Source organism: Zonotrichia leucophrys, chromosome 27 (genome assembly GCF_028769735.1).
Source record: "Zonotrichia leucophrys gambelii isolate GWCS_2022_RI chromosome 27, RI_Zleu_2.0, whole genome shotgun sequence".
NCBI classification, from domain to species: domain Eukaryota; kingdom Metazoa; phylum Chordata; class Aves; order Passeriformes; family Passerellidae; genus Zonotrichia; species Zonotrichia leucophrys.
The window spans coordinates 5,297,543-5,323,309 of NC_088196.1; the positions used below are offsets into that span (position 1 = coordinate 5,297,543).

Consider the following 25,767-nt stretch of genomic DNA (forward strand, 5'->3'; position numbering starts at 1 on the left):
GCGGTGCCGCCTGCGGGGGCCGTGTGCGGTGGACATGTGGGCAGCGAGAGCGCCCCCCGCGCCGACCCCGCGGTGGAACGGCACTGCGACAGCAGCAGCCGGTGCCGAACGGGAGCAGCGGGGCGAGGCACAGGGCGCACGCTGCGCGGCGCTGCCAGACGAGAGTTCACCAGCGGACAGCAGAGGGGCATGGCCGGCGGGGCACGCCTGCCACAAAGTGATCTGAGTGTGAAAGCGCAGGAGGGACGGGACCTGCCACAAAGAGGGGTCTGCACACAGCGCACGCGCAAGAGCCGGCCCGGCCGCGCGTGCTCGCGGCGGGAGGAGCGGTCTCGCGCGACGGGCGCACGGCTATAAAAGGCGGTGGGCGTGGCCGGCGGCGTCAGTCCTGCAGTGCGCGTGCGCGGCCGTGAGGGGAGCGCTGGGCACCGCCATATCCCGGCCCCCCCCGCCGCCCCGGCACCGCGCGCATGCGCGCTGAGCTGCTGCGGGCACCTGCGCAATAGTGATCCCCGGGTCGCGCTCGGCGGAGACCGGCCCGGGAGGACATGCTGCCAAATAGTGATCCCTAGCTGCCGGTGGTCTCCTGAGGGGGCTGCGGGGTCCGGGGCCGTCCCCACACACCGCACCTGCCCGGGCACCGCTCCCCGCCTCCCTCCGGCCTCCCAGCAGCGCCGCACCGCCGGCGGGGCCGCTCCTCGGGCCGCGAGGTGAGAGTGGAGGGGAAGGAGTTGTGGGGGGGGGGAGCGCAGGGCCTGAGGGACGAGGAGGGGGGGGCGGCGGGGAAAAGTTGGGGAAAATCCTGGAGCGAGGATTCCTGGAGATCGCCAGGCTGGGGCACAGGGGCTGTGGGGAGCCCGGAGCCGGCTGAGGGAGCCCGAGTGGGAAAGAGCGGAGCGGGCCGGAGTGGGAGCGCTGCGATGAGGAGCGGCAGCATCAGCGCTCAGGGGTGACAGGTTGTGGCCTGGCCCCAGTGTGAGCCCATCCCCGGGGCAGGAGCCGAGCTGCGAGCGCTGGGAATGCGAGCCGGGATCGCGGCTCTGCTCCCCAGGCGGGTGTCGGGCCTGTGGTGCTGTTTGGAGGAAATGGTGCATCATCCTGCAGTGTGGAAAGGGAAATAATTCCCCTTGCCGGGGAGCTGGGGCCATCCTGGAGCGCTGCTGCCGAGCATCGCCCGCATTCCTGGTGTTCCAAAGGGAGAACAGAGCGCCTGGAGTGGGAGAGGGGATTGTCTGGGGCTGACAGGAGTTCTTGGAGGGGCAGGGAGAGCTCAGGTGTGATGAGATCTGCTGTCAGCTCTCTCCAGCTCAGCATGGCTGAATGTGTTCGTGTTGTGGTTCTACAGCATCGTCCTGACATAAGGAAAAGAAACACTTTCCCCTCGTTTCCTCTTTTTCCCACTTCACCTTTGGAGTTCTAAGTGGTGCTTTGTTGTGAAGCCCTGTGAGAGTTTGAAGAATGACACTTTATAAAACAGGACTCTAAACCCTGAATCACTTCAGTAAAACATCCACCCGATTTCTCTTTCAGTGACATTTTCCAACCAGCTGCCCACAACGACCTGGTGTCATTTTCTCCCTTGTTTTGTTGCAACCTGAAGCAAAAACAGATTGGGTTTTTTTTTCCTCTTTTTGTTACTTTGTTACGGGTGGGGTCGAGCTCAGGACAGCCCGGCCGCAGAATGCCCCGAGGCTGTCATCCTGTCCCTCCATCAGCAGGGGACAGTGGCACAGAATGGAAACTGCTGCCACGTTTGACAGCCCGATTCTCTGGAGTGGAGTTCCTGTTATAAAACCGCCCCTTTTCTCCCCAAAATCCCGGGGATTTGGGCACAAACACAGGTCAGGGAGGGGGGTTAAAGTGAGGGCATCACTGCCGGCCCAGCCCACACTGAAGTGCTTTAAAACCCCGTGATTTTTGTGCCATCCTTGCTCCATTTCCTGTGGAGGGGGCACCAGTGCTGCCCGTGTCCCTGCTCAATGTTAAACCAGTTCCCTGAGCAGCTCCTGGCCCAGTTTGCCCCGGGGTTAATCTGGGAGTGCCCTGAGCCTCTCCTGGGTGGGATTGTTGTGTTGTGGTGGGCAGTGCCCAGCAGGGTTTGCTGCCCACCGTGCCCACCTGGGACCCCGGGACCATCCATGCCAGGGTTATTCTACAGAGTGCTGCTGCTCCCCGAGCTGCTGGGGGAGCTCTGCTGGGAATTGCAGGGGATCCTGTGGGATCCCTGCTGCCCAGCCAGCCCTGCTGGAGGGTTATGTAAGATCCCTCTGGTTCCTCAGCCTCGCTCTGCTGGGGTTTGCTGCTCACGGCACAAAACCTGTGGGGAGATGGAGAAAGCCCAAAATAAACAAACAAATCCCTTTTAAAGGTTTTGCTGCTCCTCCATTCTCAGTCCAGGAGCTGCTGCTGGGAGCCCTGGGATGGAAACGTGTGGCCAGGTCCAGAAACACCTGATGGGGCAGGAAGGGTGAGGTGTTTGTACCCCCAGGAAGCAGAGGAGCTGTTCAGAGACACCTGGAAATAGATTGTTTTTGTTGTTGTTTTTTTTTTTTGTTTTTAAATGTCCCTGCAGTGCTTGCTGTGGGAGGAAGGAGCTGAGTGGTGATTGAGTGTTGAGCTCTTCTCTCTGCTGAGCAGGGACAGGACCCAAGGCTGTGTCAGGAGGGATTTGGGGGGGATTGTGGGGATTTAGGATGGATTGGAGGGAAAAGCTCTTCCCCCAGAGGGTGTTGAGGCACCAGAACAGCACCCAGGGAATGAGCACATTCCCAAGGCTGCCCTGGGATGGGATTTTGGGATGTCCCGTGCAGGGCCAGGAGCTGTGGGTGCTCCCTGTGGGTTTTGTGCTGTTCCAAAGAGCTTCTGGAAGTCTCTGTGCTGCTGTGCCCGGCTGAGGAGGAGGAGGAGGAGAGCAGGGATGAGCAGGAACTCATCCCTGGCGCTGTTTTGGGGTTTTCCCTCCACGTTTTTAGGGCTGGAAAGGCACCAAAGCACCGGCTGTGGCCAGTGCCTGGGAATTCTGAGGAATCCTGGGAATTCCTGGGTGTCCTGGGAGGGAATTCTCTGGCTGCAGGCTGGGCTTGCACTGCTGTGATCGAGGTGTCGCTGCCCTCACAGCTCCGGGGAGTTTCAGACATCTGTGGAGTTTATAAAGTTTATTTTTAGGCATCTGTGGAGTTCACAAAGTCAGGATCATGGCAGGGATTAAACATTCCCATCTGGAAGGTGCTGCCTTGGCCATGCATGCAGCAGAACCCGGGAGGATTTGCTGATTTTAGACAAAATAGAGCTGAAATTTTCATATTTAGACCTCAGTTCAGCTTTTCTCAGCTCTGTTACAGATCCTCATGGGAAGTTCTGGGTCAGGATTTGGAAGTGGCTTTGGGCACAAACACAAGGTTTGAGTTGTGCATTTGAGCCTGGGTCTGGTGCCACACTCGGGCTGTGAAAATTGATCCAACCTGTGATAACAGAAATCATTGCCCAGCAGCAGAGAGAGGCCTGGTGCACACCTGGGACAGAATTAAACACAGCAGAAGTCCAGAGGTTAATGTGAAAATGGGCTGATTTTAGAGATCAGGGGTCTTGCAGGGTCAGTAACGTTGGTGAAAATACTCTGGGGTGCTCAGGGTATGAACATTGAGTTTGATGGCATTCAGGGACACCTTGGGTGCTGTCATGCAGGTGAAACCCCTGCCCAGGATTTCAGAGGGGACAGCCCCTGTGTCCCAGCAGGGCACAGCTGGCACTGCCCCCGTGCTGGCACCAGCCTGGCAGGGCCAGCAGAGCTCTGCCCTTCCATTCCCTGCCCTTTTCCCCTTTTCCTGTTCCAAAGCCGAGCCCTTGAAGGGAGCAGGGAGGGAAGGAGCTTTTCCTGCCTCATCCCTGTTTTCCTGCTCCATGTTCCCTCTCCCTGCACTGTTCCTGGGCACTCTTTGGTGCTTTGCTGGCCCCAGGAGCAGCCACGCAGCTTTTAAACCCCTCATTAATCTCTTCTTTCCTTCCTTTCCTTTCCTTTCCTTTCCTTTCCTTTCCCCTTTCCTTTCCTTTCCTTTCCTTTCCTTTCCTTTCCTTTCCTTTCCTTTCCTTTCCTTTCCTTTCCTTTTCCTTTCCTTTCCTTTCCTTTCCTTTCCTTTCCTTTCCTTTCCTTTCCTTTCCTTTCCTTTCCTTTCCTTTCCTTTCTTCTTTCCTTTCCTTTCCTTTCCTTTCTTCCTTTCCTTTCCTTTCCTTTCCTTTCCTTTCCTTTCCTTTCCTTTCCTTTCCTTTCCTTTCCTTTCCTTCCTTTCCTTTCCTTTCCTTTCCTTTCCTTTCCTTTCCTTTCTTCCTTTCCTTTCCTTTCCTTTCCTTTCTTTCCTTTCCTTTCCTTTCCTTCCCCTTCCCTTCCCTTCCCTTCCCTTCCCTTCCCTTCCCTTCCCTTCCCTTCCCTTCCCTTCCCTTCCCTTCCCTTCCCTTCCCTTCCCTTCCCTTCCCTTCCCTTCCCTTCCCTTCCCTTCCCTTTCCCTTTCCCTTTCCCTTTCCCTTTCCCTTTCCCTTCCCTTTCCCTTCCCTTTCCCTTCCCTTTCTTTCCCTTCCCTTTCTTTCCCTTTCCTCCCCAGAGTTCCCTTCCCATGGATAAACCTGGCTGGAAGTGGAAATTCCCAGGAATTTCTGCTGCATTTCTTAGGACGGAGTTGGTTTATCCTGAGAGGCAGAAAATGACCAGTTTTTGGGACAAAATCCCGGTGATTCTGGAGTCTGTTCCAGGTTGTTTGCTGGGTTTCTGTGCCCACCTGTGGCCGGTGAGGTCTCAGGGTTTCCCTGCTGAAGGCAGAGCCGAGCTGTGGAGCCCGGAGGGGGTTTTGGCACAGGACAAGGTGCCAAGGGAACATTTCCTGTGCTTCCCCAGGTGCTCTGGCTCTGCCCTGGATCCAATGTCTCCATCTGGAAGTGCTTGGGAGTGGGTGAGAACTGCTCTGCTCTGAGCTGTGATTTCAGCTCCGTCCCGAGCCAGGAGTTTGTTATTTATAGCCCAGGAGTAGCAAACTCTCACTGTACACAGGGGGCCATAAAATAATATTTTCTGTTTGCTTTCCTGTGGTTTGATATTTCTGCCTGTGCCTGACGTGCGTCCCTGCCTCTCCTGAGCCCTGATATCCGAATTATTTCCCAAATATTCCCCTCAAAGCTCTGTGCCTGCCGTGCTTTTCCATCCAGCTGCAGTGCAGAGGTGCCAGCAGTGCTGGGGAGGGGACACCTGGTGACACCTGAAGTGACACCTGAAGTGTCCTGAGCAGGCAAACCCAGCCAATGGAGAATTCCACCGTGGCTGGAGGTTTCATTCCCACCTTCTGCCCATGGAATCACTGTTTCAGGGCATTCCAAAGTTATTTTAAGTCGATTTTATATCTTCTTTTTTAATCTATCTTTTTAACTCTTTAATAGAATTTTTATTCTCAGAGATCGGAATCCCTTGTGTGGCAACGAGTAAACAGGTGTTAGTTACAAACTAAACCACTGAAATTTCCTGCCATTTCAACCACAAAATCCAGTTTCATGGCCTGCCCTCATGGTTGATTTATTCATTCCCTGCATTTCCTCTTGCTGAAGCCTTTCCATCCCTGACCATCTTGTGGCTCAGCGTGCAGACAGGTGGCCAATCCCGAAATCCTGCCTGCCTTCCCTGGCTGCTGCTGCTGCTGCAGGGATCCATGGCCCTGTCGTGTGTGAGGGGCTGCAGGACACAAAGCCATCAGCAGAAGGCTCAGCCAGGCTCTGCCCTGTGCCAAACCCTCATCCTGGGCTCCAGGCTGCCCTTTGGGCTGCTTTGTGTTTGCTGCAAACGTTTCCATGCAACCTCCCAGTGCAACAGCACGGTTTGGAGGTGTTTGCAGAGGACAGAGAAATTTGTGTCCTGGGAGATTGAGCCCCTCGAGTTTAGTTTGGTTTGTCCTCAGTTCTGATGGGGGCTGTCTCTCTGTGCCCCCCGGTGCAGCTGAGCCCCCATTTCTGTGCTGGTTGCTGATTTTGGTGTTCCTCTATCTCCCAGGTGAAGTTCAGCCCCATTCCCGTGCTGGTTGCTGATTTTGGTGTTCCTCTATCTCCCAGTTGAATTTCAGCCCCATTCCCACACTGATTTTGGTGTTCCTCTATCTCCCAGGTGAAGTTCAGCCCCATTCCCGTGCTGGTTGCTGATTTTGGTGTTTCTTTCCTTTTCCCCCCTAGGTGAAGTCTGGCCCCATTCCCACACTGATTTTGGTGTTCCTCTCCCCCAGGTGCAGCTGAGCCCCCATGGCCATGCTGATTTCTATAGTTCCTCTCCCCCAGGTGAAGTCCAGCCCCATTCCCACACTGATTTTGGTGTTCCTCCTTCTCCCTAGGTGCAGCTGAGCTCCATTCCCATGCTGGTTGCTGATTTTGGTGGTTTCTCTCCCCCAGGTGAAGTCCAGCCCCATTCCCCTGCTGATTTCTATGGTTCCTCTCTCTCCCAGGTGAAGTTCACCCCCATTCCCATGCTGGTTTCTGATTTCTATGATTCCTTTCCCTCCCCAGGTGAAGTCCAGCCCCATTCCCATGCTGATTTTGGTGTTCCTCTCCCCCAGGTGCAGCTGAGCCCCCATGGCCATGCTGATTTTGGTGTTCCTTTGCCCCCCAGCTGAATTTCAGCCCCATTCCCACACTGATTTTGGTGTTCCTTTGCCCCCCAGCTGAATTTCAGCCCCATTCCCACACTGATTTTGGTGTTCCTCCTTCTCCCCAGGTGCAGCTGAGCTCCATTCCCATGCTGGTTGCTGATTTCTATGATTCCTTTTCCCCCCCAGCTGAAGTCCAGCCCCATTCCCACACTGATTTCTGTTGTCCCTCTCCCAGGTGCATCTGAGCTCCATTCCCATGCTGGTTGCTGATTGCTGTGTTTCTTTCCTTTGCCCCCCAGGTGAAGTCCAGCCCCATTCCCACTCTGATTTCTGTTGTTTCTCTCTCCCAGGTGCAGCTGAGCCCCCATGGCCATGCTGATTTTGGTGTTCCTCTCTCTCCCAGTTGAATTTCAGCCCCATTCCCACGCTGATTTTGGTGTTCCTCTCCCCCAGGTGCAGCTGAGCCCCCATTCCCATGCTGGTTCCTGATTTTGGTGGTTCTCTTTCTTCCAGGTGAAGTCCAGCCCCATTCCCATGCTGATTTCTATGGTTCCTCTCTCCCAGCTGAATTTCACCCCCATTGCCACGCTGATTTTGGTTTTCCTCTCACACAGGTGCAGCTGAGCCCCCATTCCCATGCTGGTTGCTGATTTTGGTGTTCCTCTCTCTCCCAGTTGAATTTCAGCCCCATTCCCACACTGATTTTGGTGTTCCTTTCCCCCCCAGCTGAAGTCCAGCCCCATTCCCACACTGATTTTGGTGTTCCTCTCTCTCCCAGGTGAAGTCCAGCCCCATTCCCACTCTGATTTCTGTTGTTTCTCTCTCCCAGGTGCAGCTGAGCTCTGTTTCCATGCTGGTTGCTGATTTCTATGATTCCTTTCCCCCCCAGGTGAAGTCCAGCCCCATTCCCACACTGATTTTGGTGTTCCTCTCTCCCCCAGGTGCAGCTGAGCTCCGTTCCGTGCCTGTCCCTGCCCGATTCCAAGCTGGCGATGTCCAGGGTGCCGAGTCCCCCCCCTCCGGCAGAGATGTCCAGCGGGCCCGTGGCCGAGAGCTGGTGCTACACACAGGTCAGCTGGCACGGCATGGCACGGCATGGCATGGCACGGCATGGCATGGCACGGCACGGCATGGCACGGCATGGCATGGCACGGCATGGCATGGCACGGCATGGCATGGCATGGCATGGCATGGCACGGCATGGCATGGGCTTTGGGGGCTGTGTTCCTGGGCTATGGGGGGCTGTGGGGCCTGCAGGTACACACAGGGCAGTTACACACTGCAGGTACACACAGGGAGTTACACACTGCAGTTACACACAGGGAGTTACACACTGCATTTACACACTGCAGTTACACACTGCAATTACACACTGCAGGTACACACAGGGCATTTACACACTGCAGTTACACACAGGGCATTTACACACCGCAGGTACACACAGGGAGTTACACATTGCAGGTACACACTGCAGGTACACACAGGGAGTTACACACTGCAGTTACACACTGCAGGTACACACAGGGCAGTTACACACTGCAATTACATACTGCAGTTACACACAGGGCATTTACACACTGCAGGTACACACAGGGAGTTACACACTGCAGTTACACACTGCAGTTACACACAGGGAGTTACACACTGCAATTACATACTGCAGTTACACACAGGGCATTTACACACTGCAGTTACACACAGGGCATTTACACACTGCAGGTACACACAGGGAGTTACACACTGCAATTACACACTGCAGTTACACACAGGGCATTACACGCTGCAATACACATGCAGTTCACACATGGCATTTACACACTGCAGGTACACCAGGGGAGTTACACACTGCAATTACATACTGCAGGTACACACAGGGCATTTACACACTGCAGTTACACACAGGGAGTTACACACAGGGAGTTACACACTGCAGGTACACACAGGGAGTTACACACTGCATTTACACACTGCAGTTACACACAGGGCATTTACACACTGCAGGTACACACAGGGAGGTACACACAGGTCAGCTGCCCTGGGCTGTGTTCCTGGGCTTTGGGGGGCTGTGGGGCCTGCTGGGTGTGCACTTACACACTGCAGTTACACACAGGGCATTTACACACAGGGCGTTTACACAGGGGAGTAACACATTGCAGTTACAGGGCATTTACACTCTGCAGCTACACACAAGAATCACACACTGCAGTTACATTCAGCAATCACACACTGCAGTTACACACGGAGTATTTACATGGAGGAGTTACACACTGAAGTTACACTCATCAATTACACACAGCAGTTCCACACAGCAATCACACTCTGCAGTTACACACTCTAGTTACACACAGCAGTTCCACACAGCAATCACACTCTGCAGTTACACACAGCAGTTGCACACAGCTATCACACTCTGCAGTTACACACTCTAGTTACACACAGCAATCACACTCTGCAGTTACACACTCTAGTTACACACAGCAATCACACTCTGCAGTTACACACTCTAGTTACACACAGCAGTTGCACACAGCAATCACACTCTGCAGTTACACACTCTAGTTACACACAGCAATCACACTCTGCAGTTACACACTCTAGTTACACACAGCAGTTGCAGCTAGACACAGAGCAATCACAGCAGTTGCACAGGAGTTGCACAGCAGTTGCACAGCAGTTCCACCAGCCCCACTCTGCAGCTGTCACACAGCTGCACCTGATACTCCCTGTGCTCTTCAGGAGGCCCTGGAGCCATTCCCACATTTCCAGGTCCCCCACCAGGAGCCCCCGGAGCCATTCCCACATTTCCAGGTCCCCCACCAGGAGCCCCTGGAGCCATTCCCACATTTCCAGGTCCCCCACCCAGAGCTGTGGGGCCTCTCTTTGTCCCTGGGGATGGGCAGGGCTGACCCAAAGCTGCTGTTGTCTCCATGCAGATCAAGGTGGTGAAGTTCTCCTACATGTGGACCATCAACAACTTCAGCTTCTGCCGGGAGGAGATGGGGGAGGTCATCAAGAGCTCGACCTTTTCCTCTGGAGCCAACGACAAACTCAAGTGGTGAGGCCAAGGAGAGGGGTTCACCCCAGCTGGGCTGGGCTTTGGGGATCCATGGAACATGGTTATCCTGAGCATGAGAGCCCCGATGGCTCAGCAGTGTTTGCACACAAACCAACATTTACCCTCAAACAGATTTCTGTGCTGAGCCCAGGTGAGGCTGGGAGGGTGCACAGCCCAGATCACCCTCCCAGTTCCAGCCCCTCATACTCCATGGGGTTCCAAAGTGAATTTCTCCTGCTGTGAATTCCCTTTCTGTGAGTGGCAGCTTTTTGTGGCCGTGGAGGACACAGGGATGAGGCAACTGCCAATGTCCTCTCACTGCTGCTGCCTCTTCAGGGTGACCTCATTTGGAGCCTTTCCCTTTCCTCTAAACCTTCCTTATCTTCCCTGAGGCCTCAATCATTTCCAGTAACTGAGAGTGGACTTTGCTCAGAGCCTGTGTCTGCTCTGAGCCATGTCCTGGTGCATCCATGGGCTCTGATTCCTGCTTTTACCCTGCTGTGGAATGCTTCACAATTTCCCTTTTCAGCCCCACTGGTGGGAAGCAGCCCCTGGATGAATTGTATCCATGGGATACAGAGTGAGCTCCCTCCTTCGGGTGGCAGAGCTGTGCTTCCCTTGGCCTGCCTTTGTTCCTGTCACCTTTGTCCCCTGTGCTCTCAGCCCTCCCTGGAACATCTGGATCTGTGGATTCGGTCCCTGTGTGTGGGAGCTGTTCATTATCTCTCTGCTTTTTGTTCTTGGTGGATTCTGTGTCATGTTTCAGGTCATGCAGGAGCCTCTTCCTGCCTTTTCTTCACACAGGAGGAGTTTTTCCTTTTAACCTTGGTATTTTTTTTGTTGAAGAACCACCAGCCTCCCACAAATCCCTTGTTCCTTGCAGTTGCCTCCTGTGGCATTTTATCAACCATTTCTCTGTATTTGTTGCACTTCCTCCAGCCCATTGCCTCCATTTTATTTATTTCACTTTCCTTTTGTGAGGATTGCTATCCAGGGGGCTTCTCAGTGATTCCAGCCCTTCTCCTGCTCTTTTCCACCATAATTCCTGGGTGTTTATCTCAGAGTGGGGGTGCAGCTGTACCCCAGCTCTGCTCCTTTCAGCCCCCGTGCTCCCCTGGGGCTCAGGGATTGTTATCAGCCCTTGTTTGCTGTGCAAATGTGCAAATCCCACAGTGCCCTTCCTTTGGAGGCATCCCTGCCCTGCTGCCATTCCCACTCCCCCTTTTGCAGGTGTTTACGTGTGAACCCCAAGGGCCTGGACGAGGAGAGCAAGGATTACCTGTCCCTGTACCTGCTGCTGGTGAGCTGCCCCAAGAGCGAGGTCAGGGCCAAGTTCAAATTCTCCATCCTCAACGCCAAGGGAGAGGAGACCAAGGCCATGGGTGAGTGGGACCCCTGTGGGGCAGGGAAACCCTCCTGGGGTGGGTGAGACCCCTCTGGGGTGGGTGAGACCCCTCTGGGGTGGGTGAGAACCATCTGGGGTGGGTGAGAACCATCTGGGGCAGGGAAACCCTCCTGGGGTGGGTGAGACCCCTCTGGGGTGGGTGAGAACCATCTGGGGTGGGTGAGACCCATCTGGGGTGGGTGAGACCCCTCTGGAGTGGGTGAGACCCATCTGGGGTGGGTGAGAACCATCTGGGGTGGGTGAGAACCATCTGGGGTGGGTGAGACCCCTCCTGGGGTGGGTGAGACCCCCCTGGGGTGGGTGAGAACCATCTGGGGTGGGTGAGACCCCTCTGGGGTGGGTGAGAACCATCTGGGGTGGGTGAGAACCATCTGGGGTGGGTGAGACCCCTCTGGGGTGGGTGAGAACCATCTGGGGTGGGTGAGACCCCCTGGGGTGGGTGAGACCCTCCTGGGGTGGGTGAGACCCCTCTGGGGTGGGTGAGAACCATCTGGGGTGGGTGAGACCCCTCCTGGGTGGGTGAGACCCCTGCTGGGGGAGGGAAACCCTCTCTGGAGTGGGTGAGACCCTCTGGGGTGGGTGAGACCCCTCTGGGGTGGGTGAGACCCCTCTGGGGTGGGTGAGACCCATCTGGGGTGGGTGAGACACCTCTGGGGTGGGTGAGAACCATCTGGGGCTGGGAAACCCTCCTGGGGTGGGTGAGACCCCTCTGGGGTGGGTGAGACCCTCCTGGGGTGGGTGAGACCCCTCTGGGGTGGGTGAGACCCCTCTGGGCTGAGCTGGGCCAGGGTTTGGGCCTGGCTGTGCCCCTGGCCCGGGTTAAGCCAGGCCTGTCCGCAGAGAGCCAGCGCGCCTATCGCTTCGTGCAAGGCAAGGACTGGGGCTTCAAGAAGTTCATCAGGAGAGATTTCCTGCTGGACGAGGCCAACGGGCTCCTGCCAGATGACAAACTGACCCTGTTCTGTGAGGTGAGCCCTGCTGCAGCCCCACACAGCTCCCCAGCCCCACAGAGCTCCCCAGTGCAGGGCCAGCCCCACACAGCTCCCCAGCCCCCAGAGCTCCCAGTCCCATGCCCAGCAACACAGAGCTCCCCCAGCCCCACACAGCTCCCCGTGCAGGCCCCAGACCCCACAGCCCTGCTCAGCCCCACACAGCTCCCCCAGCCCACACCAGCTCCCCCAGCCCCACAGAGCTCCCCCAGCCCTGCTCCAGCCCCACAGAGCTCCCCCAGCCCCACAAGCTCCCCAGCCCCCCACACAGCTCCCCCAGCCCCACAAGCTCCCCGCAGGCAGCCCCACACAGCTCCCGCCCTGCTGCAGCCCCACACAGCTCCCCAGCCCTGCTCCAGCCCCACACAGCTCCCCCAGCCCCACACAGCTCCCCAGTGCAGGGCCAGCCCCACACAGCTCCCCCAGCCCCACACAGCTCCCCCAGCCCCACGCAGCTCCCCAGCCCGCTCAGCCCCACACAGCTCCCCAGCCCTCCCAGCCCCCAGCCCTGCCCAGCCCCACACAGCTCCCCCAGCCCCACACAGCTCCCCAGCCCCACACAGCTCCCCAGCCCCACACAGCTCCCACCAGTGCCCAGCCCCACACAGCTCCCCAGCCCCACAGAACTCCCCAGCCCTGCTCCAGCCCCACAGAGCTCCCCAGTGCAGGGCCAGCCCCACAGAGCTCCCCAGCCCTGCTCCAGCCCCACAGAGCTCCCCCAGCCCCACAGAGCTCCCCAGCCCCACACAGCTCCCCAGCCTCACAGAACTCCCCAGCCTGCTCCAGCCCCACAAGCTCCCCCCCAGCAGCCCCACACAGCTCCCCCAGCCCACAGAGCTCCCCCAGCCCCACAGAGCTCCCCAGCCCAGGCAGGGCTGCCCTCACCCCCTCTCCCAGGTCAGGTCACTGCTGCCTGTTCTGTCCCTGGCATTCTCTGCTCTGGCTGGGCCTTTTTCCCCTCCTGGCTCACCCCTCTGCCTTTTGGCTGCTCCCTGCTCGGCTTTTCCCTGGAATGATGGTGGGAACTGGGCAGGTTTGGGGATCATTTCCTGGTGCTTTGGTGTTGCCATCCCTCTGCTTGTGCTCCTTGGTTTGGGGCTTGCTTGGGGTAATCACAGCCTGGATCTGCACTGGGAACTGCCCTGCTCAATAAAAGAGAGCTCCTCTTTATTTCCTTCAATGTGTCTGCACAGCCAGCAAGGAGAAAAATGTGAGAAAAGGGGATTTTGCAGTAATCACCATTTTCTGCTCATGGTGTTTGTGTTTTTCTACAACACCATTATTATTTCACTTGTGCTATTCCAGGCGAAGATGCAGCCAGTTATTTCCAAACCCAGAGATTTAAGTTGAAAAACCTTAATGAGCAAATAGAAACTCTAATTTAGTGTCTTCAGAGCTTCTCTGCCTCGCTCCCATTGTCTTTTTAACTGCAAACCCCCTCCTGGAGCTGGTATTTTTTTACCAGAAGAGAGCAGAACAAGTTGTTCTCTCCTTGCATCTCCTGCACTTTTTTTTCTGGGAGTCTTTTCTTTTGCTGTGTTTTCTTTTCAGGAATAAAAGAAGGGCTTCAAAGTCCTTTGACAGCTGGGATTTTTGGGAGGGTTTTAGTTTGTTTTTGGGGTGGTTTTTTTTTTTCAGGTTTTGGCCATCATAATCATGCACATGTTTAAATGAACAAACATCTCAAGGATGTTTGATCAGCAGCAGAAATTCCTGGGGATGGAGGGAGCCTTTCCTTGAGCACAAAATGGGAGGAGAAAGGAGAGTCTGGCATGGCAGAAACAAATCCTTACCTAGTCTGGCATCCAAGGCTGGATCTTTTCCTTTTTCCTTTTTCCTTTTTCCTTTTTCCTTTTTCCTTTTCCTTTTTCCTTTTTCCTTTTCCTTTTCCTTTCCTTTTCCTTTTCCTTTTCCTTTTCCTTTTCCTTTTCCTTTTCCTTTTCCTTTTCCTTTTCCTTTTTCCTTTTTCCTTTTCCTTTTCCTTTTCCTTTTCCTTTTCCTTTTCCTTTTTTTCCTTTTCCCTTTCCCTCTTTTCCTTTTTCCTTTTTCCTTTTTCCTTTTTCCTTTCCTTTTTTCCTTCCCTTTTCCTTTTCTTTTTCCCTTTTTCTTTTCCTTTTCCTTTTTCCTCTTTTCCTTTTTCCTTTTTCCTCTTTCCTCTTTTCCTTTTTCCTTCCTTTTCCTTTTCCTTTTTCCTTTTCCTTTTCCTTTTCCTTTTCCCTTTTCCCTTTTCCTTTTTCTTTTCCTTTTCCTTTTCCTTTCCCTTTTCCCTTTTCCTTTTTTTCCTTTTTCCTTTTCCTTTTTCCTCTTTTCCTTTTTCCTTTTCCTTTTTCCTTTTCCTCTTTCCTTTTCCTTTTTCCTTTTTCCTTTTCCTTTTTCCTTTTCCTTTTTCCTTTTCCTTTTTCCTCTTTTCCTTTTTCCTCTTTTCCTTTTTCCTCTTTTCCTTTTTCCTCTTTTCCTTTTTTCTTTTCCTTTTTTCTTTTTCCTTTTCCCTTTTCCTCTTTCCCTTTTTCCTTTTCCTCTTTTCCTTTTTCCTTTTTCCTCTTTTCTTTTTCTTCTTTTCCCTTTTCCTTTTCCTTTTCCTTTTCCTTTTCCTTTTCCTTTTCCTTTTCCCTTTTCCTTTTCCTTTTCCTTTTCCTTTTCCATTTTCTTTTCCTTTTTCCCTTTTCTTTTCCTTTTTCCCTTTTCCCTTTTCCTTTCTCCTTTCTCCTTCTCCTTTTCCCTTTTCTTTTTTTCCTTTTCCTTTCCTTCCCTTCCAGCTTCCCTGGCCGTCCTTGCTCTCCCTTGGTTCTGAACAGAGCTGGAATTTACCTTGGGCTGAACAGCAAACCCAGGGAATGGCCTCACCTCTGCTTCCCCTCATCATTCCTGATTGCAGCAGGGCACAATTAATCAGAGCTTTGCTAATTGGCCTCTGCTGCAGCTGTGCTTTACCTGGGTTTAACCAGGGGCTGATGCTGCACAGGCTCCCAGTGGGGCCCTTCTGGAGGAGATTCCTCACCTTGGAGCAGGGATTGGGAATTGCCTCCTCCACATCTCCCTCCCTGCCTGCATGACCTGGGGTTTGTTTGGCTCACTCTGGAGTGGGGTTTCATTGTGTGGAGGAATATTTGGCTCTCCAGAAGGAGAAGCAGGAGGGCACTGAGGGGTCAGCCCTGCCCTGTGGGTCCGTGCTGGCTCTGGGAGCTCAGTGTGTCCCTCACTCCCCTGGAGTGGTGGCTGCTGCATTATTGATTGGGGACTTTCACGAGGATGGAAGGAGAAACTGGGTCAGGTGTGGTGTGTGGAAAAAATCAGGAAAGAGCAAAAATCCGGTTCCGCTTCCTTCAGAAAGCTCCTCATGGATCCACGGCCGTGCTGTCAGTGTGGGGCTGGGAGGGAAATCTGCATTTGGGGTTTGGGATGGAGCCCGTGGTGCAGGGATCTCTGCAGAGGATCCCTTAAGAGTGGGGAGATTTTATCCCCCCGTGCACAGTGAGGGCTGTGGGTGTGCCCTGGCAGCAGGGCAGGGCAGTGCAGTGTCCCTGTCCCCAGGTGAGCGTGGTGCAGGACTCGGTGAACATCTCGGGCCAGAACACCATGAACATGGTCAAGGTGCCCGAGTGCCGCCTGGCCGACGAGCTGGGCGGGCTCTGGGAGAACTCGCGCTTCACCGACTGCTGCCTCTGCGTGGCCGGCCAGGAGTTCAAGGGCCACAAAGCCATCCTGGCAGGTGGGGCTACCGGGGCACCGGGGGCGTGGGGAGGGGCTTGGGATGGGGGGAGTGGGAGGGAATAGTTTGGGATGGGAGGAATGGGGTGGGATGGAGGAATGGGGGTGAATGGTTTGGGATGGAGGGAATGGTTTGGGATGGGAGGGAGTGGTTTGGGATGGAGAGAATGGGGGGGAATGGGAGGGAATGGTTGTGGGATGGGAGGGAATGGTTTGGGATGGGAGGGAGTGGTTTGGGATGGGGGGAATGGTTTGGGATGGAGGGAATGGGGGTGAATGGGAGGGAATGGTTTGGAATGGGGGGCAATGGTTTGGGATGGAGGGAATGGGGTGGGAGTGGTTTGGGATGGAGGGAATGATTTGGGATGGAGGGAATGGTTTGGGATGGAGAGAATGAGGGGGAGTGGTTTGGGATGGAGGGAATGGTTTGGGATGGAGGGAATGGGGGTGAATGGGAGGGAATGGTTTGGAATGGAGGGAATGGTTTGGGATGGGAGGGAGTGGTTTGGGATGGAGGGAATGGTTTGGGATGGAGGGAATGGTTTGGGATGGGAGGGAATGGTTTGGGATGGGAGGGAGTGGTTTGGATGGGAGGGAATGGTTTGGGATGGGAGGGAATGGTTTGGGATGGGAGGGAATGGTTTGGGATGGAGAGAATGGTTTGGGATGGAGGGAATGGTTTGGGATGGAGAGAATGGAGTGGGAGTGGTTTGGGATGGAGAGAATGAGGGGGAGTGGTTTGGGATGGACGGAATGGTTTGGGATAGAGGGAATGTAAAGGAATGGTTTAGGATGGAGGGAATGGGTGGGGGGAATGGGAGGGAATGGTTTAGGATGGAGGGAATGGTTTGGGATGGAGGGAATGGTTTGGGATGGAGGGAATGGTTTGGAATGGAGGGAATGGTTTGGGATGGAGGGAATGGTTTGGGATGGAGGGAATGGTTTGGGATGGAGGGAATGTAAAGGAATGGTTTGGGATGGAGGGAATGGTTTGGGATGGAGGGAATGGGAGAGAATGGGGGAATGGTTTGGAATGGAGGGAATGTAAAGGAATGGTTTGGGATGAGAGGGAATGGGGGGAATGGTTTAGGATGGAGGGAATGGTTTGGGATGGGGGGAATGGGAGGGAATGGTTTAGGATGGAGGGAATGGTTTGGGATGGAGGGAATGGTGGGGGGAGTGGGAGGGAATGGTTTGGGATGGAGGGAATGGTTTGGGATAGAGGCAATGGGGGGAATGGTTTGGGATGAGAGGGAATGGGGGGAATGGTTTAGGATGGAGGGATTTGGGATGTGGAGGGAATGGTGGGATGGGGGAGGAGTGGTTTGCGATGGAGGGATTGATCTGGGATGGAGACAATGGTTTGGGATGGAGACAATGGTTTGGGATGGAGGCGATGGAAGGAATGGTTTGGGATGGAGGCGATGGAAGGAATGGTTTGGGATGGAGGGAATGGTTTGGGATGGAGGCGATGGAAGGAATGGTTTGGGATGGAGACAATGGTCTGGGATTGATGGAAGGAATGGTTTGGGATGGAGGGAATGGGGGGGTGGAGGGAGCTCAGAGCTCATCCATGGCAGGGACACCTTCCACAGTCCCAGGGTGCTCCCAGCCCCATCCAGCCTGGCCTGGGCCACTTCCAGAGATCCAGGGGCAGGCAGAGCTGCTCTGGGAATGCCATTACCCCGGGCAGTGCCCGCTGGGAAGCGCTGGGGGCTGGGGAGGTGCTGCAGCAGCAGCAGCCAGCCCTTCCCAGGGCTGCAGCATTCCCAGCGTGTCCCCTTCCCCACAGCGCGCTCCCCGGTGTTCAGCGCCATGTTCGAGCACGAGATGGAGGAGAGCAAAAAGGTGAGAGCAGGGCAGGGACAGCCAAAAGGGAAAGGTCCTGTCCAGCTCAGGTGATCCCTGCTGGGATCCCCCTCTGGCACCTGCAGCTGCTCCTCTCACACAGAGGAGCAGGGAAAGAGGGGTCTGGGGTCAGCTGTGCCTTTGTTCCCTTGGGAAGGAGGCTGGGGGGGACAGGGAGAAGTGGAGACTGTGGGATACGGCTTGGAGTTGTTCTTACTCCATCCACGTATTTCCTTTTCCTCCCTTCCTTTTTCCCCCCTTCCTTTTCCCCCCTTCCTTTTCCCCCCTTCCTTTTCCCCCCTTCCTTTTTCCCCCTTCATTTCCCCTTCCTTTTCCCCCCTTCCTTTTCCCCTTCCTTTTCCCCCCTTCCTTTTTCCCCCTTCATTTCCCCCTTCCTTTTCCCCTTCCTTTCCCTTCCTTTTCCCCTTCCTTTTCCCTCCTTCCCTTTTTCCCCCTTCTTTCCCCCTTCCTTTTCCCCCTTCCTTTTCCCCTTCTTTTCCCCCTTCCTTTTCCCCCTTCCTTTTCCCCTTCCTTTTCCCCCTTCCTTTTCCCCCTTCCTTTTTCCCCCTTCCTTTTCCCCCCTTCCTTTTTCCCCTTCCTTTCCCCCTTCTTTTCCCCCTTTTCCTTTCCTTCCCCTTCCTTTTCCCCCTTCCTTTTCCCCTTCCCCTTTTTCCCCCTTCCTTTTCTCCCCCCTTCCTTTTTCCCCCTTCCTTTTCCCCCTTCCATTTTCCCCTTCCTTTCCCCTTCTTTTCCCCCTTCCCTTTTTCCCCCTTCCCTTTTTCCCCTTCTTTCCCCCCTTTTCCCTTCCTTTTTCCCCCTTCCTTTTTCCCCCCTTCCTTTTTTCCCCCTTCCTTTTTCCCCCTTCCTTTTTTCCCCTCCATTTTCCCCTCATTTTCCCCCCTCTTTTCCCCCTTTCTTTCTCAAGTTCAGCTCCTTGTAACCCCTTTCCCTGTGGCACTGGAGGGTTCTGGGGCAGGAGCAGCCCTGGAGCCCCTTGGCAGACCCCAAATGTTCCATTTTCCCCTTGCAGAACCGGGTTGAGATCAACGACGTGGAGCCTGAGGTGTTTAAGGAGATGATGTGTTTCATCTACACTGGGAAGGCCCCAAACCTGGACAAGATGGCTGATGATCTGCTGGCAGCTGCTGACAAGGTAAATTCAGGATTTGGGGGAGCTGGAATGCCATGGGATTGCCTTTCCTTGGAATTGGGGCTTCCAGGGAAACCTGGGAACACCCCTGGACCAGCACAGAGCACACCTGGAGCTGCACAGCCCATCAGGGATTTCTGTCCTCACTGCTCATTTTGAAGCATTTTTGAAGCTTCCAGAGGACTCTGCTGCAGATCCTCCCCATTAAACAATCAGGAATTTTTGCTCTACTGCTCATTTTTAAGGATTTTTTGAAGCTCCCAGAAGAGCCTGTTCAGCATGATCCGAGCTGGGCTGAGGAGACAATTACAGAGCAGACCCAGGGATGTTTTTCCATGTGGTTATTCCCAAATCCCCGGAGCAGTGCAGAGTCTGGACAAACAGTTCTCCTCCTGCCCTGCCTCCTGTCAGCCCCGAGGCTCTGGAAAGCCAGGAGTGGGAAATGCTCTTGGTTTTCCTGCTGCAGTTCCAGTCCCTGCTGCTCCTGGGAGCTGCTGGGATTCCCTGGGGCTCTTCCCCTCCCTTTGCAGCCCCAGAGATGGGAATGAGAGCTCTGTAAACCCCTGAAAATCCATCATTTACAGCCCAAACCATTCCCTTTTTCTTCTTTTTTCCCTTAGAAGTGACTCAGTGTTAGGGAAAGATCCAATCTGGAGCCTGAATCCTGGGGTTTTTCCTGTTCCTGAAATCCTGGGGTTTTTCCTGCTCATGGAATCCTGGGGTTCTTCCCTGCTCATGGAATCCTGGGGTTTTTCCTGCTCATGGAATCCTGGGGTTTTTCCTGCTCCTGAAATCCTGAGATTTTTCCTGTTCCTGAAATCCTGGGGTTCTCCTGGTTCTCCTGCTCAAATCCTGGGGTTTTTCCTGTTCCTGAAATCCTGGGGTTTTTCCTGCTCATGGAATCCTGGGGTTTTTACTGTTCCTGAAATCCTGGGGTTTTTCCTGTTCCTGAAATCCTGAGGTTCTCCCTCCTCATGGGATCCTGGGGTTCTTCCCTGCTCCTGAAATCCTGGGGTTTTTCCTGCTCCTGAAATCCTGGGGTTTTTCCTGCTCCTGAAATCCTGGGATTTTTCCTGCTCCTGAAATCCTGGGATTTTTCCTGTTCCTGAAATCCTGGGGTTCTTCCTGCTCCTGAAATCCTGGGGTTTTTCCTGTTCCTGAAATTCTGAGATTTTTCCTGTTCTTGAAATCCTGGGGTTCTCCCTGCAATTCTGGGGTTCTCCTGGTCTGGGGGTGCCTTGTGCCCCTTTGTGTCCCTGGGCTCCATCCCAGGCTGGATCAGAGGGAAAAGCTCCATTCCATCTGGGATTGAGGTGGGAATCAGAGCCAGGAGATTCCACACAGCCATGCCCACATTTATCCAAGGTATTGACTGGGGGAGCAGCACTTAGGGCAGGCAGAGCTTTCATTCTGACTTTGCTGCCTTTTAACACAGCTTTGCTTTCCCTTTCCAGCTCTTTGTGTGCCTTAAAAGCAGGAATAAAAAACTCCTCCATGAAAACACATCAAGCATCCAATATTTACCCCGGGGACTGAAGCAGCTCCCTCAGAGCTCTGCTGTCTCTTAGGAAAAAGCTGTAATTAGCCCAAAACCAGCCAAAATTCAACTCAGGAGCTCCCAGTGCAGAGGCTGGGGGGAGTTGAGGTGGAATTAAAAAAGGAGGAAGGGGAAATGTTGCTGCTGAGAGCCCACAGTGGCCACTGGGGGCCAACAATGTAATTAAAAATGAGTTATTTGTAGCAAAAATGAAACTAAAAAGTGGCTACAAGGAGGAGAATGTTCCATCTGCAGCAGGAGAGTGCCCAGCTTTATTTGTTACATTTGGAGGCTCTGACAGGCAATTATCCAAACTCATGGCTGGCCCCATAAACTGCTTTATTTATTGAGACAGATTAGCAAAGAAATTTGATTTGCCCTCTCAATTTGCCTGAGAAAGCTCCGAGTGCTCTGCCTCTGTTATCAGCCAGGCTTGAGGGAAAATGGGGTTCATGAGCTGGAATTCTGCATTTCAATCCAATCCTGGCAGGGGGAAATCTCAGTCAGAGATTCATCAATTCATCAATAAATCCATTTATAGTGATGGGGCTGATCCCATGGCAAAGATCCCACAAAGGATCCCAGGGCAGAGGGGCAGAGAACATTCCTGGGTGGAAACCTGGGCTGGAGGAGCACAGCTTGAGGGATCCCAGCCCTGAGGGGTTCCCTGCTGGAATTCCATGGGTTTGTGCCCTGGAGAGGCTGAAGGTGATGTGTGAGGGTCCCTGGGCAGAATCCAGGTGTAATTTTGGGTGTAATTCCATGGTTTTTATCCCCAGTATGCCCTGGAGAGGCTGAAGGTGATGTGTGAGGGTCCCTGGGCAGAATCCAGGTGTAATTTTGGGTGTAATTCCATGGTTTTTATCTCAATGTGCTCTAGAGAGGCTGAAGGTGATGTGTGAGGATGCTCTGGGCAGTACCTGGTTTGATTTTGGGTGTAATTCCATGGTTTTTATCTCAGTATGCCCTGGAGAGGCTGAAGGTGATGTGTGAGGGTCCCTGGGCAGAATCCAGGTGTAATTTTGGGTGTAATTCCATGGTTTTTATCTCAATGTGCTCTGGAGAGGCTGAAGGTGATGTGTGAGGGTCCCTGGGCAGAATCCAGGTGTAATTTTGGGTGTAATTCCATGGTTTTTATCTCAGTATGCCCTGGAGAGGCTGAAGGTGATGTGTGAGGGTCCCTGGGCAGAATCCAGGTGTAATTTTGGGTGTAATTCCATGGTTTATCCCCAGTATGCCCTGGAGAGGCTGAAGGTGATGTGTGAGGATGCTCTGGGCAGTACCTGGTTTGATTTTGGGTGTAATTCCATGGTTTATCCCCAGTATGTCCTGGAGAGGCTGAAGGTGATGTGTGAGGGTCCCTGGGCAGAATCCAGGTGTAATTTTGGGTGTAATTCCATGGTTTTTATCTCAGTATGCCCTGGAGAGGCTGAAGGTGATGTGTGAGGATGCTCTCTGCAGTAACCTGTCCGTGGAGAATGCAGCTGAGATCCTGATCCTGGCTGACCTGCACAGCGCAGACCAGCTCAAAACCCAGGCCGTGGACTTCATTAATTAGTGAGTAATTACTCCAGGATGGACAAACCCTTCCCTTTTTCCTCCTTCCCTTTTTCCTCCTTCCCTTTTCCCCCTTTCCTTTTTCCCCTTTCCCTTTCCCCTTTCCCTTTTCCCCCTTCCCTTTTCCCCCTTTCCCTTTTCCCCTTTCCCTTTTCCCCCTTCCCTTTTCCCCTTTCCCTTTTCCCCTTCCCTTTTCCTCTTTCCCTTTTTCCCCTTCCCTTTTCTGTTTCCCTTTTCCTCTTTCCCTTTTTCCCCCTTTTATTTCCCCCTTTCCCTTTTCCCCTTTCCCTTTTCCCCTTTCCCTTTTCCCCCTTCCCTTTCCCCCTTTTATTTCCCCCCTTCCCTTTTCCCCTTTCCCTTTTCCCCCTTTCCCTTTTCCCCCTTTCCCTTTTCCCCTTTCCTTTTTCCCATTTCCCATTTCCCATTTCCCCTTTCCCTTTTTCCTTTTCCCTTTTCCCCTTTCCCTTTTCCCCTTTCCCATTTCCCTTTTCCCCTTTCCCTTTTCCCCTTTCCCTTTTCCCCTTTCCCTTTTCCCCTTTCCCTTTCCCCCTTCCCTTTTCCTTTCCTCTCCCCCTGCTCACTCCACACAAACCAAGGCTGGGCTCCCTCCCACCCCCAGGATTCCAGGATTTGTTTTTAGCTGTTCCTCTCCTGCACTGGCCCATGCAGGGAAGGTTCTCCTCTGGCATTTTTGAGCTCCCTCCCTGTGATCCATGGTTTATCCAGCATTCCACTCATGGAATTGCCCCAAACCCAGACCAATCTTGGGTTGTTCAGAGTGGGAGCTGCTCTGGAGCTTGCTGGGATCAGGCAGGGCAGGACCAGGGAGTTTGGTCCTGGAATGGTCCTGGCTGGGAGCAGCCATCCCTGCCCATGGAGCTGGCTGAGCTTTAAGGTCCTTCCACCCCAAAGCATTCCATGATTTGATGCTGAGGGATTGATTCCAGCTCTCAATCCAGCAGCAGATGGAAAATCCCTGCCAAGCTTTAATAAATGGAACATTTCTGTCACTCGGTGCACTCCTTCAGTGCTTTTTATATCGATTTCAACCATTCCTGTGCCCAGAGCTGGGCTTGGGATGAGCTCTGTGTTCTGCCATCCCACCTGGAGTCTGCTGCAGCTTCTCCTGAGCTCCAGGCCTGAAATGGGGCCAGACCCCTCAGACACCTGAGAGAGCCCAGCAGGAGGAACCCCCGAGTTCCTCAGGGCCCTGGCAAGAGCCTGGAGGGCTGCTCCCGTTAGCCTGGTCCCTAATCCCAGTTTGCTCCCAGTTATCCTGGTCCCTAATCCCAGTTTGCTCCCAGTTATCCTGGTCCCTAATCCCAGTTTGTTCCCCATTATCTGAGTCCCTAATCCCAGTTTGTTCCCCATTATCCTGGTCCCTAGTCCCAGTTTATTCCCAGTTATTCCAGTCCCTGATCCTGGTCTGCTTCTGGTTATCCCAGCCCCTCATCCCAGTCCCCATTCCCAGTTATCCCATTCCCAATTATCCCAATCCCCATTCCCGGTTACCCCACTCTCCATTCCCAGTCACCCCAGTCCCATTCCCAGTTTATTCCCAGTTTGCTCCCAGTTACCCCAGTCCCTCACCCCGATTACCCCAGTCCCCATTCCCAGTTTATTCCCAGTTTTCTCCCAGTTACCCCAGTCCCCATTCCCAGTTTATTCCCAGTTACCCCAGTCCCATTCCCAGTCACCCCAGTCCCCATTCCCAGTTACCCCAGTCCCATTCCCAGTTTATTCCCAGTTGGCTCCCAGTTACCCCAGTCCCCATTCCCAGTTTATTCCTAGTTTTCTCCCAGTTACCCCAGTCCCTCACCCCGATTCCCCAGTTTATTCCCAGTTTGCTCCCAGTTACCCAGTCCCATTCCCAGTTACCCCAGTCCTGGTTATCCCAGTCCCCATTCCCAGTTACCCCAGTCCCCATTCCCAGTTTATTCCTAGTTTTCTCCCAGTTACCCCAGTCCCTCACCCCGATTCCCCCAGTCCCCACTCCCAGTTTATTCCCAGTTGGCTCCCAGTTTTTCAGTCTCCCATCCTGGTTACCCTAATCCCTCACCCCGATTACCCCAGTCCCCATTGCCGATTACCCCAGTCCCCATTCCCAGTTTGCTCCCAGTTACTCCAGTCCCCATTCCCGGTTATCCCAGTCCCCATTCCTGGTTATCCCAGTCTCCATTCCCAGTTTGCTCCCAGTTACCCCAGTCCCATTCCCAGTTACCCCAGTCCCATTCCCAGTTACCCCATTCCCAGTTATCCCAGTCCCCATTCCCAGTTACCCCAGTCCCTCACCCCGATTCCCCCAGTCCCCATTCCCAGTTTATTCCCAGTTGGCTCCCAGTCACCCCGTGGCTCCGGCCGCTCCCAGTTATCCTGGTCCCTAGTCCCAGTTTGTTCCCCATTATCTGAGTCCCTAATCCCAGTTTGCTCCTCTGTGTTGCAGCCACGCCTCGGACGTGATGGAGACGTCGGGCTGGAAGTCCATGGTGGTGTCCCACCCCCACCTGGTGGCCGAGGCCTATCGCTCGCTGGCCTCGGCGCAGTGCCCGTTCCTGGGCCCGCCCCGCAAGCGGCTGAAGCAATCCTAAAGCCGCTCCCCCTCATCCCGAGCTTTCCTGGAAGCGGCCCCAGCTGCTGCTGCCGCTGCTGCCCAGCCCTTGAGCACCGGGGAGCCGGCGAGGCCCGCGGAGCTTGGACTCTGTTGTTGGGGGGAAGAGGCTGCTCCGTGCCACATCCAGACTTTGTCCAACAGCACCGAGAAACTTTGGGAAAAGGGGGGAGGGTGGGCTCTGGGGCTGTTCCTGCGATTCCCTGTGTCTGTGTGTTCCCTTGCACCCGCCTGAGGCCCTCCAGGATGCGGCCGTGCCCCCGGGAGCCCGGCCCGGGGCTCTGCGCGTGTGGGATGCCCGGGGCAGAGAGTGGAGGCACGAGTTCCACCGAGCTTTGGGGAGGAACCTCCAGGAGGATTCACGGCAAAATTCCCCCAGTCCTGGCGGCCGAGCTGAGCTGGACGTGCCCGTGCCCCGCTGCCCTCGGCCAGGAGATGAATTTGCTGTTTTAGCACTTGTGTGTCCACTGCAAACAGAAAAAAATGGTTCCAAAGCCCCCTTTGTGTATGAAATGTCAGCTCGGAGCGCGAGGGGCGGTGAAGGCTGTGCTGGGAGAGGACTGCAGACCCCTCGAGCCGAGAGCAGCACCGACGGTTTCAGTTTTAAACACGCTGGGAAATGCTCTGGGCGTTTCCCCTGCTTTATTTCCCCGTTCCCTCCCTCTTTTTTTAACGACAGAAAAACCCCAAACCCCCCCAGGATGAATTTCACTCTTGCTGACGGCCACGTCCCTGAGTTGCTCCGTGATTCTTACACTGTTTGTACCTGGTCTGGCTGTCTGGGGCCAGCCCTGTCCCTTTCTATTTAGTCACTTCTTACAGCAGAGATGTTTCAATAGCTGGGAACTCTTTTTGTTTTTCTTTTGGAAAATATAAATAATTCCTATTTTGTACCCTTGTGGTATCTCTGGCCTTTTTCTTTCCGTTGTTATTTTTTAATTCTGTTCCAGTTTTAAGCCTCCTCACGTTCTCATCACTTCTATGTCCTGCTGGTGCCCTGAGATTCCTGGAAGCCAGGGGAGGTTTTTAGGAATGTTGCACAGGGAATATTTCCAGGGCTGGGAATTCCTCAGGGAATATTTAACAATCAGCTTTCCAGAGCTGGGAATTCCTCAGGCACAGGGAATATTTAACAATCAGATTTCCAGAGCTGGGAATTCCACAGGGAATATTTAACAATCAGATTTCCAGAGCTGGGAATTCCTCAGGCACAGGGAATATTTAACAATCAGCTTTCCAAGGCAGGGAATTCCTCAAGCACAGGGAATATTTAACAATCAGCTTTCCAAGGCTGGGAAT

The 25,767-nt window shown here is 54.1% G+C and overlaps 1 protein-coding gene across 2 annotated transcripts; it reads left to right on the plus strand.

Annotated features, from left to right (window-relative positions):
* Nucleotides 1-412: 412 nt before the first annotated feature.
* Nucleotides 413-25,361, plus strand: SPOP (speckle type BTB/POZ protein). 2 transcript variants are annotated; one of them, XM_064733832.1, is made up of 10 exons: nt 417-710; nt 7,553-7,681; nt 9,545-9,666; nt 10,897-11,048; nt 11,912-12,039; nt 15,592-15,769; nt 17,561-17,616; nt 18,647-18,769; nt 21,718-21,860; nt 24,304-25,361. In XM_064733832.1, exons 2-10 carry the CDS (start codon nt 7,604-7,606, stop codon nt 24,446-24,448), a joined length of 1,125 nt encoding a protein of 374 aa, XP_064589902.1. In that variant the 5' UTR covers nt 417-710; nt 7,553-7,603; the 3' UTR covers nt 24,449-25,361. The 2 variants fall into 2 exon arrangements, with proteins under 2 accessions (XP_064589904.1, XP_064589902.1); XM_064733834.1 differs by lacking the exons at nt 21,718-21,860; nt 24,304-25,361 and adding an exon at nt 21,083-21,220 and having other exon boundaries at nt 413-710.
* Nucleotides 25,362-25,767: the final 406 nt, after the last annotated feature.

Coding starts and splice junctions, on each gene's coding strand:
- SPOP (XM_064733832.1), top strand. CDS start 7,604: ATGTCCAGGGTGCCGAGTCCCCCCCCTCCGGCAGAGATGTCCAGCGGG. Junction 12,040..15,591: donor AACTGACCCTGTTCTGTGAG/GTGAGCCCTGCT, acceptor CCCTGTCCCCAG/GTGAGCGTGGTGCAGGACTC. Junction 15,770..17,560: donor CCACAAAGCCATCCTGGCAG/GTGGGGCTACCG, acceptor CCTTCCCCACAG/CGCGCTCCCCGGTGTTCAGC.